General features: G+C 40.0%; 1 protein-coding gene across 3 annotated transcripts in view; it reads left to right on the top strand.

Moving 5' to 3' along the window:
- Positions 1 to 13,411, top strand: part of pitpnbl (phosphatidylinositol transfer protein, beta, like) — a 37,197-nt gene that overhangs the window by 5,813 nt on the left and 17,973 nt on the right. Inside the window, exons 3-8 of one of the 3 annotated variants that reach the window (XM_031827024.1) lie at positions 858 to 1,003; positions 2,545 to 2,637; positions 2,949 to 3,040; positions 8,431 to 8,438; positions 8,530 to 8,604; positions 8,826 to 8,909. In XM_031827024.1, the coding sequence (XP_031682884.1) occupies positions 858 to 1,003; positions 2,545 to 2,637; positions 2,949 to 3,040; positions 8,431 to 8,438; positions 8,530 to 8,604; positions 8,826 to 8,909 (498 nt within the window). The remainder of the gene's footprint in view (positions 1 to 857; positions 1,004 to 2,544; positions 2,638 to 2,948; positions 3,041 to 8,430; positions 8,439 to 8,529; positions 8,605 to 8,825; positions 8,910 to 13,411) is intronic. The other 2 variants (XM_020486055.2, XM_031827025.1) reach the window with 2 other exon arrangements.

Raw genomic sequence — 13,411 nt, 5'->3', positions numbered from 1 at the left:
TCTATTTTACAAATCTTTCATTGAGAGTATTTGACATTTTTGTATTGTTTGTTGGTTTTGCAATGCCACTGTCAGCCAGAGAAATATGCTGAGAAGGATTATCACCACAACAAGCAAGGTACTTGGAGTCACACAGACAGGCCTGGATGAGATCTTTAAGGTCAGGGCTGCAAGGCTCACAAAATCGTTTTAGACCCAAGCCACCCCCTGTACCCGGACTTTGACCTACTCCCCTTTGGGCGCAGGTATAGGGCACCCCTCAGCAGAAAAAACTAGACAATCATTTGTGCCAGGTGTGATATCCCTCCTAAATAGCTCAGACTAATGTTCCTATCAACTCAGTAAGGCCAGCAGGCTAGTCTTTTTTACATTCTTTTTGTGTTTTATTGGTATGTAACTGTTATGAAAGTTGTATTGTCAGTTTTGTTTTGTATTTAAACGCCACTTTAAACGTGTACATGACACTTCAATAAAAAATAGGGTAAGTAAGGTGATGTTGCGCTGCATGAAGCAAATGCTGTTCACACCAGATACTGACTCGTTTTCTGATCCACACCCCTACCTTTTTGTTAAGGTATCTATGACCAACTGATGCATATCTGTATTCCCAGTCATGTGAAATCCATAGATTATGGCTTAATGAATGTATTTCAGTTAACTGATCTCCTTATATGAACTCTAACTCAGTAAAATCTTTGAAATTGTTGCGTTTTTGTTCAGTGTATTTCATTATCTACCACATCGAATACCAACTTCCGTGTCTTTATTTCTCATGCTGTGAACTGATTAAGCTGGTGGGAGGCCTGGCTACATTAGCTACACATGCATACTTATGTAACGTCTTCACTCATTTACAGTACCAGGTCGGCCAGCTGTTCTCTGTTGCTGAGGCTAGCAAGAATAACACTGGAGGAGGAGAGGGTATTGAAGTGCTTCGAAATGAACCATATGAAAAGGATGGAGAGAAAGGCCAATACACGCACAAGATCTACCACATACACAGGTGAGTACTTCTGGAAAAATACATCTGGTGGATCTGGCCTACACATTTGCTGTCCTTTTTTTCTATTGCATGCAATGAGCCTACTTCACTATTACTTCAAAGTAAAAACCGCTGCGAGATGCTTTCTGCTAGGGAGGTAAATACTTCTCAACAGGTAGGGATTTGATGTATTTAATTTTTATGGAATCGTAACAATCTGTATTAACATTTTCCTATTAGGTGAGCAAGAAAACATTAGGCTAACCTATGCATTTTTACAATCAGATCAAGAAAAAATGGAGTGAAACAGTTCAGTTTTGGCATTGTACAATGATCATTTTAGATCATCTAAGCTAGCAGCGTCATTTACAAAATACATTTGTTTAGAAGTAGTTGACGTTACAGACTAGTGAAATAGGGTGTTGGAATTGAACATTTTAGAATTTTTAAGATGAATTAGGTTTCAATACACTACATGTGAACGTTTTCTAATAAATGGTTAAACTTGCCCACTCTAATATCTCTAGCCAACATTTCACAGATTGGAAGTGGAAAGTGTACATGATGAGAGTATGGTTAAGGGGATATATAATAAAGTGGTAACCGCCATATCATGTTTCAAACAATCTCATAGACAGAGCCCCACCCATACTGCTTATTGGAAATGACCAAGCTCTGTAATTTATTCAGCTTTTCTTCACTGGCAGGCCAACACAACACTAAGCACCACATGACTCTAAATTTACTTTGCTAATTCCATTAAAATATATAGATCACAATTTCCACAGCATCATGCACATTATATGCAGGTAACTGACAGAATAAAGGAAACGCCAACAAAAAGTGTCTTAATAGGGCATTTGGCCACCACGAGCCGCCAGAACAGCTTCATTGCCTCTTGGCATAGATTCTACAAGTGTCTGGAACTCTATAGGAGGGATGCAACACCATTATTCCTGGAGAAATTCTACAATTTGGTGTTTTGGTGGTGGTGGAAAACTATCGCAGGCTAAAAGTTAAATTGGGTTAGGATCTGGTGACTGAGACACACACACACACACACACACACCCTTTAAACCCTCTATACTCCTTTGAGACCCCTCTTTTAAAGTCACAGATCTCTTCTAGCCATGGTTGCCAAAAATAATGGGCAACTGGCTGTTTTAATACATGACTCTAATCATAATAAGATGTTAATTGTTTAATTGACTCAGGAACCACACCTGTGTGGAAGCACCTGCTTTCAATATACTTTTGTATCCCTCATAATAAAGGAAACACTAATCTGTATATCACTTGGCTTAACATCATCCATGTGATTATTAGGTCTACTCTAATTCTATCCAACCATGTCAAGTGCCGGGTATATGTTTTCTAATTTTATAAAAATAAATGGTCTCTACTAAGCCCCGGGTTAAAGTGTTATTACACATTCACACATTTTGCCTGTGTCAAAATGCAAATCTGTAGCCAGAGAGAAATGATCACTTCCCCCCTTTTGTAACAGTTGCAGTGTATTGAACACAACCTATTATGAGTAGCTTTTTTTTGTCAACTTGTAGACTGAGAAAACCACATCATAAAGGGGTGAGCTGGGCTTTCCACACCTCAAACGGTGATAAACGCTGGTCCCCAATACATGCTTTGCAGTTCAAGTAAGTTTTGGGGTACAAGAGGACTTTGCATAAAAATGGTTTGATGGAAATCCCAATACAGAACAAACCATTGTCACTGGAAAATGGCTTCAGTCAGAGGGTAGCTAGCTAGTTGAGTATGTAGAACTTTCAATTACTTTTACTATTAGCGACCTTTAAAAAATATATATATATATTTACTGATTGTTTTGATTCTTTCCACCTGTGTTGAAAGTATATGACCCTACTTGGAGGACATTTTGTGTTAAAACAATAACTCATAACTGTTTTGGTTGCATGATAGAATCCATTCTATCCTCTCACTCTTTCAGCAAGGTACCCAGTTTCATCCAGATGTTTGCTCCAGAGGGAGCCCTTGTCTTCCACGAGAAAGCTTGGAATGCCTACCCCTATTGTCGCACCAGTGAGTGTTCAGGACTGTGGGTGTGTGTGTGTGTGTGTGAGAGGGGTTTGATTGAGTTTCCTGCTCAAGTGAATAATATTCATAGCATCTGGTTATTCCTGTTTCTGTGGTCACAATTTCTTCTCGAAAAAAAGCAGTCATCTATAGGTTTGTCCTATCGTGATAATGTACCCATAAAACATTGTGATATAGGATGGTAATCGTAGCCCAAAAATGTGTGAAAAACAAACTGCTTTAACAAAAGTTTTGCTATAGCTCAAAATCGAATGCGCCAACTGGACGAATCATGACTAAGCATAATGGTTTTGAATGCCTGGGCAGAGGCTAAGTGCAGTCAGATATGTTCTAATATTCCTTATCGTGGAGCTTCAGCGTGGAACAGGTGTGTATGTTGCAGTCCTGTACTGGTCAGTGTTTTGGACATGCGCCTGTTCCACGCCGGCCACATCAATTCCGAGCCCGATACCAGACATCGGGACTGATTTTTATTTGCAATCTGACACATATAATTATTATGAGAGCTGGTCCGTTACCCGTCATATAACATCAATTTGTTTAATTGTTTATATGACTCCAGAGTAGTAGTCTTTATTATAATAATAATTATTACTACTATTCTTTCTTGCATGAATAAACTTGTCTGCCTGTCTTCATCATTTGCATAAAAGGAAACCATGCTATGAATTAAGAACGAAATCTTCTCATAATGTGATGTATCACTCAAATCACTGAGAAAAATAGCCTTCTAATTAGCCTTCTTACCTAATGAAAGCCTATAATCAACATAACAAAACAATAGGCCTACCCTTACATTCAATATCGTTTAGATAATCAAATAGTTTAGGCTTAATTCAAACTGAATTCAAACTAAAAACACTTTAGTAGACTACTCAAACTTTTACCAGATGAACCGGTTTACACTATATGGTCTAATGAACGAAAGCCTGAATGAATGTAATAATTAACTTAATTATCAAAACGAATAGGCCTACCTGCTTGCAGTTTGTGCAGGCTGTCTCCATCTACCGCGTTGTTGTCCTTCCTGGGGATTTCACTTGCGCAGCACCTGTTTCCACAATGATGTTGTAGCCTAAATTCCCTTATAACATTTTTATTTCTCTGGTTCGGCCTATGTTAGCAATTTTCCTGTGAGCTAGGCTATTCAGGGAAAGTAAACTTGGCAATGTGTCATATTCTCATGTGGAGAGATGGACCATAAGCTCTCTGCGTGGACAAAATAGAAAGTTTTAGCATCACATAAATAAGGGACAGTTCCCGGCTCCACACAAACTTAATGCGTGTGTGGCTGATAGCCTTATGTCTGCCTTGCCGCTCACAGACAGGAAGTACATCAAGTTCCTGGGTTTTTAAGGCTAATTATCTTGATTTAAAATGTTTTCGGGCCCACAATGTAATTGCTCTGAACCGCGAACTAACCCACGGGTTGAAATAATGTTCTCATTCCACTAGAGGTCGCCCGATTAATCGGAATGGCCGATTTAATTAGGGCCGATTTTCAAGTTTTCATAACATTCGGAAATCTGCATTTTTGGACACCGATTTGGCCAATTTAAAACAAAATATATATTTTTTACACCTTTTATTTAACTAGGCAAGTCAGTTAAGAGTGCATTCTTATTTTCAATGTCGGCCTAGGAACGGTGGGTTAACTGCCTTTTTCAGGGGCAGAACGACAGATTTTTACCTTGTCAGCTCGGGGATTCAATCTTGCAACCTTACAGTTAACTAGTCCAACGCTCTAACCACCTGCCTTTCATTGCACTCCACGAGGAGCCTGCCTGTTACGTGAATGCAGTAAGCCAAGGTAAGTTGCTAGCTAGCATTAAACGTAGCTTATAAAAAACAATCAATCAATCAGAATCACTAGTTAACTACACATGGTTGATGATATTACTAGTTTATCTAGCGTGTCCTGCGTTGCATATAATCAATGTGGTGTGTATCGTTGCTCTGTGTACCATACACATCAATACACAGAAGTATATATTTTTAAACCTGCATATTTACCTAAAAGAAATTCAGGTTAGCAGGCAATATTAACCAGGTAAAATTGTGTCACTTCTCTTGCGTTCATTGCACGCAGAGTCAGTGTATATGCAACAGTTTGGGCCGCCTAATTTGCCAGAACTTTACGTAATTATGACCTAACATTGAAGGTTGTGCAATGTAACAGCAATATTTAGACTTATGGATGCCACCCGTTAGATAAATACGGAACGGTTCTGTATTTCACTGAAAGAATAAACGTTTTGTTTTCGAGATGATAATTTCCGGATTCGACCATATTAATGACCTACGGCTCGTATTTCTGTGTGTTATTATGTTATAACTAAATCTATGATTTGATAGAGCAGTCTGACTGAGCGATGGTAGGCACCAACAGGCTCGTAAGCATTCATTCAAACAGCACATTCCTGCGTTTGCCAGCAGCTGTTTATGACTTCAAGCCTATCACCTCCCGAGATTAGGCTGGTGTAACCAATGTGAAATGGCTAGCTAGTTAGCGGGGTGCGCGCTAATAGCGTTTCAAACGTCACTCGCTCTGAGACTTGGAGTGGTTGTTCCCCTTGCCCTGCAAGGGCCACGGCTTTTGTGGAGCGATGGGTAATGCTGCTTTGAGGGTGGCTGTTGTCTTTGTGTTCCTGGTTCGAGCCCAGGTAGGAGCGAGGAGAGGGACGAAAGCTATACTGTTACACTGGCAATACTAAAGTGCCTATAAGAACATCCAATAGTCAAAGGTTAATGAAATACAAATGGTATAGAGAGAAATAATCCTATAATTCCTATAATAACTACAACCTAAAACTTCTTACCTGGGAATATTGAAGACTCATGTTAAAAGGAACCACCAGCTTTCATATGTTCTCATGTTCTGAGCAAGGAACTGAAACGTTAGCACATATTGCACTTTTACTTTGTTTTTGCAGTATTTAAACCAAATTGAACATGTTTCATTTATTTGAGGCTAAATTGATGTTATTGATGTATTATATTAAAATAAGTGTTTATTCAGTATTGTTGTAATTGTCATTATTACAAATAAATAAATAAAAATTGTCCGATTAATCGGTATCGGCTTTTTTTGGTCTTCCAATAATCGGTATCGGCGTTGAAAAATCATTATCGGTCGACCTCTACATTCCACCAACCAGTGGATTCTTTTTTTTTTGCTGATCACCCGTGGGTATACGACCCGATGCAGGACTTAAGTGTCTGTGTGGCACACACATGATGGAGCAGTGACAGAACTGATGAGGAACGGTCTGTAATGAGTTAGCTTATACAGTGCCTTCAGAAAGTGTTCACACACCTCAACTTTTTCTGCATTTTGTTGTCATAGCCTGTATTTAAAATTTATTGTCACTGGCCTACACACAATACCCCATAATGCATAAGTGGAATTTTTAAAAACAAATTAATTAATTGAAATGCTGAAATGTCATGTGTCAAGTATCCAACACCTTTGTTATCGCAAGCCTAAATAAGTTCAGGAGTAAAAATGTGCTTAACAAGTCCCATAATAAGTGGCATGGACTCACTCTGTGTGCAATAATGGTGTTTAACATGATTTTTGAATTACTACCTACATACTATTATCTTAACTCAGCAAAAAAATAAACATCCTCTCACCGTCAACTTATTTTCAGCAAACTTAACATGTGTAAATATTTGTATGAACATAACAAGATTCAACAGCTGAGACATAAACTGAACAAGTTCCACAGACATGTGACTAACAGAAATGGAATAATATGTCTCTGAACATAGGGGGAAGGGGTCAAAATTAACAAAAGTAAGTCCGTATCTGGTGTGGCCACCAGCTGCATTAAGTACTACACTGCATCTCCTCCTCATGGACTGCACCAGATTTGCCAGTTCCTGCTGTGAAATGTTTCCCCACTCTTACACCAAGGCACCTGCAAGTTCCCGGACATTTCTGGGGGAAATGTCCCTAGCCCTCACCCTCCGATCCAACAGGTCCCAGACGTGCTCAATGGGATTGAGATCCGGGCTCTTTGCTGGCCACGGCAGAACACTTACATTCCTGTCTTGCAGGAAATTCAGCACAGAATGAGCAGTATGGCTGGTGGCATTGTCATGCTTGGAGGGTCATGTCAGGATGAGCCTGCAGGAAGGGTACCACATCAGGGAGGAGGATGTCTTCCTTGTAAGGCACAGCGTTGAGATTGCAACAAGCTCAGTCCGATGAGGCTGTGACACACCGCCCCAGACCATGATGGACTCTCCAAATCGATCCCGCTCCAGAGTACAGGCCTTGGTGTAACGCTCATTCCTTCGGCGATAAACGCGAATCTGACCATCACCCCTGGTGAGACAAAACCGCGACTCATCAGTGAACAGCACTTTTTGCCAGTCCTGTCTGGTCCAGCGATGGTGGGTTTGTGCCCATAGGTGACGTTGTTGCCAGTGATGTTCTGGTGAGGACCTGCCTTACAACAGGCCTACAAGCCCTCATTCCAGCCTCTCTCAGCCTATTGCGGACAGTCTGAGCACTTATGGAAGGATTGTGCGTTCCTGGTGCAACTCAGGCAGTTGTTGCCATCCTGTACCTGTCCCGCAGGTGTGATATTCGGATCTATCTATCCTGTGCAAGTGTTGTTACACATGGTCTGCCGCTGCAAGAATGATCAGCTGTCCGTCCTGTCTCCCTGTAGTGCTGTCTTAGGCTTCTCACAGTACGGACATTGCAATTTATTGTTCTGGCCACATCTGCAGTCCTCATGCCTGTTTGCATCATGCCTAAGGCATGTTCACGCATGTGAGCAGGGACACTGGGCATCTTTCTTTTGATGTTTTTCAGAGTCGGTAGAAGGGCCTCTTTTAATGTCCTAAGTTTTCATAACTGTGACCTTAATTGTCTACTGTCTGTAAGCTGTTAGTGTCTTAACGACTGTTCGAGAGGTGCATGTTCAATAATTGTTTATGGTTCTTTGAACAAGCATGGGAAACAGTGTTTAAACCCTTTACTATGAAGATCTGTGAAGTTATTTGGATTTTTCCGAATCCTTTGAAAGACAGGGTCCTAAAAATGGGGCGTTTCTTTTTTGCTGAGTTTAGATCCTGCTATAAACCTCAATCCCAAATAAATCGGAGGGATGGGCACGATCCAATCTAACTTGATTTTTAGAAGCACAGCACTATATGTGCACCAACTTTGGTGTATCTAGCTTTAAAAATAACTTGTATTTGATTTATAGCTTGGATTTGAATGTGTGGCTAATTCTACTGTCGTGTTAAAGTTTTAGTAGGAACATCCTAAATGTTCTATTATCACGTATCTTCCTACTTCTTTTCTCTTTTTCCCCTCTCTACCCTGTTCGTCTTGCTCTAAATCTGGGATTATGCAGTTGTGACCGTAAGTGTTTTTCATTTATATTACCTTATTTTTGTTTACAGTGTGCGTGTATACATTATGCAGACATTTTTACTTATTTTTCTTTTCGCAGAATGAATACATGAAGGATGACTTTTTCATTAAGATTGAGACCTGGCACAAACTAGACATGGGGACCACAGAAAATGTGAGGATTTTTTTCAAGTAATTATTACACTAATGCAGACTTAACACAGTATTGGGATTGGGCAATAATAAAACTAAATATATTCTGCATTAATTTATGCAGAGATAATAAACTCTGTTGCATTTATGAAGGTATATGTGATGTCACTTTTTTTCCTATTCTGTTATTACACCAATGGAAACGTGTTAACAGTATAAGTCCCCCTCACTTTCTCTTTGAAGCCCCATGGTCTTTCCCCAGAGGAATGGGAGGAGGCTGAGGTTGTTCCAATTGACATCGCTGACCGATCACAAGTTGATGATGTGGTAAGTTCCTTTTTAGAGACCACCTCTAGAGAAAATGAATTATTTGTGTTTTAAAATGGATTTTTAAAACCATAAAATGTCCTGTTGCTGATTTGTAACTTCAAGAAATTAAATGCATTCCATAATTGTTGAAAATTACATAACGAGGCTAGGACCACTCTTACCCTCATCTTACCCCAAAAACATCAAACCTCTTGTTCTGTTTGTTTTTGATGTCATGATTTTGTAAATGAACAATGTATAGCTGCAGGGATCTTCAACCTGGGAGCTGCTGTCAAATTTATAAAATATTTATTTAATATGTCGATATTTTTTATGAAAACCTGACAACCCATCCACATTCAAAGCAATTCTTCTTGTACCTGTAAAGATGAGACAAATGTAAAAGTTTAAGTATCATTAAAAAAATGTATGTCATTTCATTTAGGCTAAAGTGAGATGAAGATAATCACCCAACATTGAAAAGGTGGTTCCAAACTTAACAGTAAACAGTTGTTTTACATCCCTAGTTGATGGAAGTGGAAACTGAGTTTGGGCAGCACAATTAAACTGAAAAATGTCTCATTTGAACTCCAGCAGAGGTGCAATATTCATGTGTCAGGGCCACTTTGTCTTACCATTCGAGTGCATAGTAGCAAACTTGGCTGTAACAGCTGCTTTTTTTCATGGTTATCACGATTTAGCGGCCTTCAACGGCCTTGTCAGCCTTGTCCTCTTCAATTCAAACCACAAGTTTTCAAAGGGGTTCAGGGCCAGCGCCATAACGAATCATTTGGATGGGCCTTTGATTTACATTGGGGGTTACATTTTCTTCACTGGGCCTCAATTTTTAAAATGTGTTTTATAGTAGATATGGAATTAAAAAATGTACTGTAAAAATGTATTCCCTTTTTAATGTTGCATGAACTCAGCCAGTCATGATGTTTTCATCTGATTGTCAAACAAATCACTTAAATTAGGTTACATTTGCTTTTCTATTTATTAGGGATTCCCGTTAGCTCCTGCAAAGGCAGCAGCTACTCTTCCTGGGGTCCAAACACATTAAGGCACTGACATTACACATTAAGCAAAAAATAAAACAGTACATCATATAGCATTATTACTCCACTACATATCTATAATACAAAATGTATAATACCACCATACAACAATATTACAATTTACGTGTGCGTGTATAGTGCATGTGCTAGCACCTGTGTGTGTGTGCGTGTCTCTTCACGGTCCCTGTTGTTCCATAAAGATGTTAAAAAATAATAATAATCTGATTCTACTGCTTGCATCAATTTACCTGATGTGGATTAGAGTTCCATGTAGTCATGGCTCAATGTAGTACTGTGCGCCTCCCATAGTCTGTTCTTGGATTGTGAAGAGACCTCTGGTGGCATGTCTTGTGGGGTATGCATGGGTGTCCTAACTGTGCTAGTATTTTAAACAGACACCTCGGTGCATTCAGCTTGTCAACACTTATAAAAACAAGAAGTGATGAAGTCAATCTCTCCTCCACTTTGAGCCCTAAGGCTGTAACTCAGTAAAATCCATAACACCGGCCCTGCCGTGGTCAAGTCCAGGGACTGAGACCATTTTTGTAGATTTTGAAGTGTGCTTAAGGTTATTGTCTTGCTGCAAGATCCACATTTGTCTGAGTTTCAGCATCCTGGCAGAGGCAACTAGGTTTTTTGCTAAAATGTCCTGGTACTGGGTAAAGTTCATGATGCCATTGACCTTAACAAGTGGCCCAGGACCAGTGGAAGTAAAATAGCCTCATAACAACATCAAAGATCCACCACCATATTTTACAGTAGGTATGGGGTTCTTTTCTGCTTATGAATCCTTATTTTGATGACATACCCACCACTGGCGTGCATGGTCAAAGAGCTCTATTTTCATGTCATCCAACAAGTGAAAACTTGGAGTTTGCTTAATGGCATTGGCACTTGGATTGGAACTGGTGCTATGGTCAGATCACATGACAATAGACCTATTTGGACCCGCGCACCAGTGGTGGATTTGGTGTTAAAATAAGGATGCATAAGCAGAAAAGAACCCCATACCTACTGTAAAATATGGTGGTGGATCCTTGATGTTTGGGGCTATTTTGCTTCCACTGTTCCTGTGGGCCTTGTTTAAGGTCCCGCACAGTCATCCTATTTCCCAAGTAAAAAGTCTTTGAATGACCATAACGTTCCCATAATATTTTTACACTATTAAAATACTCAGAATTAAAGACCATTTTATTTAATCTCAAACTATCTGGAAGCCTAAAGGAACGGTCTAAGTGGGCGGGGAGCTTATATTCATGAGCTCGTTATATTCAGCTTGTCAACACCTTTTACAAAAACAAGTAATGAGGAAGTCAGTCTCTCTTCCACTTTGAGTCATGAGAGAATTACATGCATGTTATTAATGTTAGCGTCCTGTGTACTTTTAATGGCCAGCCGTGCTTCCCTGTTCTGAGCCAACTGCAATTTTCCCAAGTCCCTCTTTGTGGCACCTGACCACACTACTGAACAGTAGTCTAGGTGTGATGACAACCATGACCTGTAGGACCTGTCTTGTTGATAGTGTTAAGGCAGAGTAGCGCTTTAATATGGACAGACTTCTCTCCATCTCGGCTACTGTTGTATCAATGTGTTTTGACCATGACAGTTTACATTCCAGGGTTACTCCAAGCAATTTAGTCACCTCAACTTGCTCACTTTCCACATCATTCATTACAAGACATAGTTTAAGGTTTAGTGAATTATTTGTCCCAGATATAATGCTTTTAGTTTAGAAATATTTAGGACTAGCTTATTCCTTGCTACCCATTCCGAAACTAACTGCAGCTCTTTGTTAAGTGTTGCAGTCATTTCAGTCGCTGTAGTAGCTGACGTGTATAGTGTTGAGGCATCCGCATACATAGACACACTGGCCTTACTCAAAGCCAGTGGCATGTCGTTAGTAAAGATTGAAAAAAGCAAGGAGCCTAAACAGCTACCCTGGGGAATTCCTGATTCTACCTGGATTATGTTTGAACACCCTCTGTGTTCTGTTAACTCTTTATCCACATTATAGCAAGGGGTGTAAAGCGATAACTCAAGTTTTTCCAGCAGCAGGCTATGAACGATGATGTCAAAAGCTGCACTGAAGTGACATGGGTCCATGCATTATCATGCTGAAACATAAGGTGATGGAGGCGGATGAATGACATGACAATAGGTCTCAGGATCTCGTCACGGTATCTGTGTGCATTCAAATTGAGATCGATAAAATGCGATTGTGTTCGTTGTCCATAGCTTGTGCCTGTCCATACCATAACCCCACCGCCACCATGGGGCACTCTGTTCGCCCACACAACACCATACACGTGCGGCCGGTTGGACGTATTGCGAAATTCTCTAAAACGACGGAGGTGGCTTATGGTAGAGAAATTAACATTCAATTCTCTGGCAACAGCTGAGGTGGACATCCTGCAGTCAGCATTACAAGGTGTGGTGCAACCAAAGTACACCTTTCAGAGTGGCCTTTTATTATCCCCAACACAAGGTGCAATGATCATGCTGTTTAATCAGCTTCTTGATCTGCCACACCTGTCAAGTGGATGGATTATTTTGGCAAAAGAGAAATTCTCACTAACAGGAATGTAAACAAATGTGTGCACCAAACAGCGGGATTGTGATGAGCTAATGGGGATCCCTAATAAATACAAAATTCAGAGTAACTGGTAACACAAAAGTGACTCACCAAAAGTGGCTCACCGTGAAGGACCTTGGCGTTACTCTGGACCCTGATCTCTCTTTTGATGAACATATCAAGACTATTTCAAGGACAGCTTTTTCCATCTTCGTAACATTGCAAAAATCTGAAACTTAGATGATGCAGAAAAGTTAATCCTTGCTTTTGCCACTTATAGATTAGACTACTGGTCCTTGGTTGGGGTCTAGGCAGATTATTTGTTGCGATTGCCAACGTAATAAATTGGTGGTGCAGGATTATGAGGAAAAACATTAAGATCCACAATATTTATTATACATTTATTTTTATTCCACAGGACAAAACTGGGTCCAGAGTATGACTGTGGCAGTAAGTAGGTCCAGAGACATGTTGGACAAAACCCACTGAGTTGATGATGCCTCCAAAAGCCTTTTGGAGTTGGTCTGTGGACTTTTCCATGTGAATTTTAAAGTCACCAAAAATGTCTATCTGCACTGACAAAAAGGTCCGATTTAGGAATTCAGGGAACTCAGTGAGGAATGCTGTGTACGGCCCAGGACACCTGTAAACAGTAGTTATAAAAAGTGATTGAGTAGGCTGCATAGATTTCATGACTAGAAGCTCAAAAGACGAAAATGCAGTCATTTTTGTAAATTGAAATTTGCTATAGTAAATGTTAGTAACCCCTCCGCCTTTGCGGGATGCGTGGGGGGATATGGTCACTAGTGTAACCAGGAAGAGAGGCCTCATTTAACACAGTAAATTAATCAGCCTTAAACCATGTTTCAGTCAGGCCAATCACATCAAGA

Source organism: Oncorhynchus kisutch, linkage group LG6 (assembly GCF_002021735.2).
Source record: "Oncorhynchus kisutch isolate 150728-3 linkage group LG6, Okis_V2, whole genome shotgun sequence".
NCBI classification, from domain to species: Eukaryota; Metazoa; Chordata; class Actinopteri; order Salmoniformes; family Salmonidae; genus Oncorhynchus; species Oncorhynchus kisutch.
The sequence above is the reverse complement of the archived record's forward strand: the minus strand, read 5'-3'. Positions and strand labels throughout refer to the sequence as shown.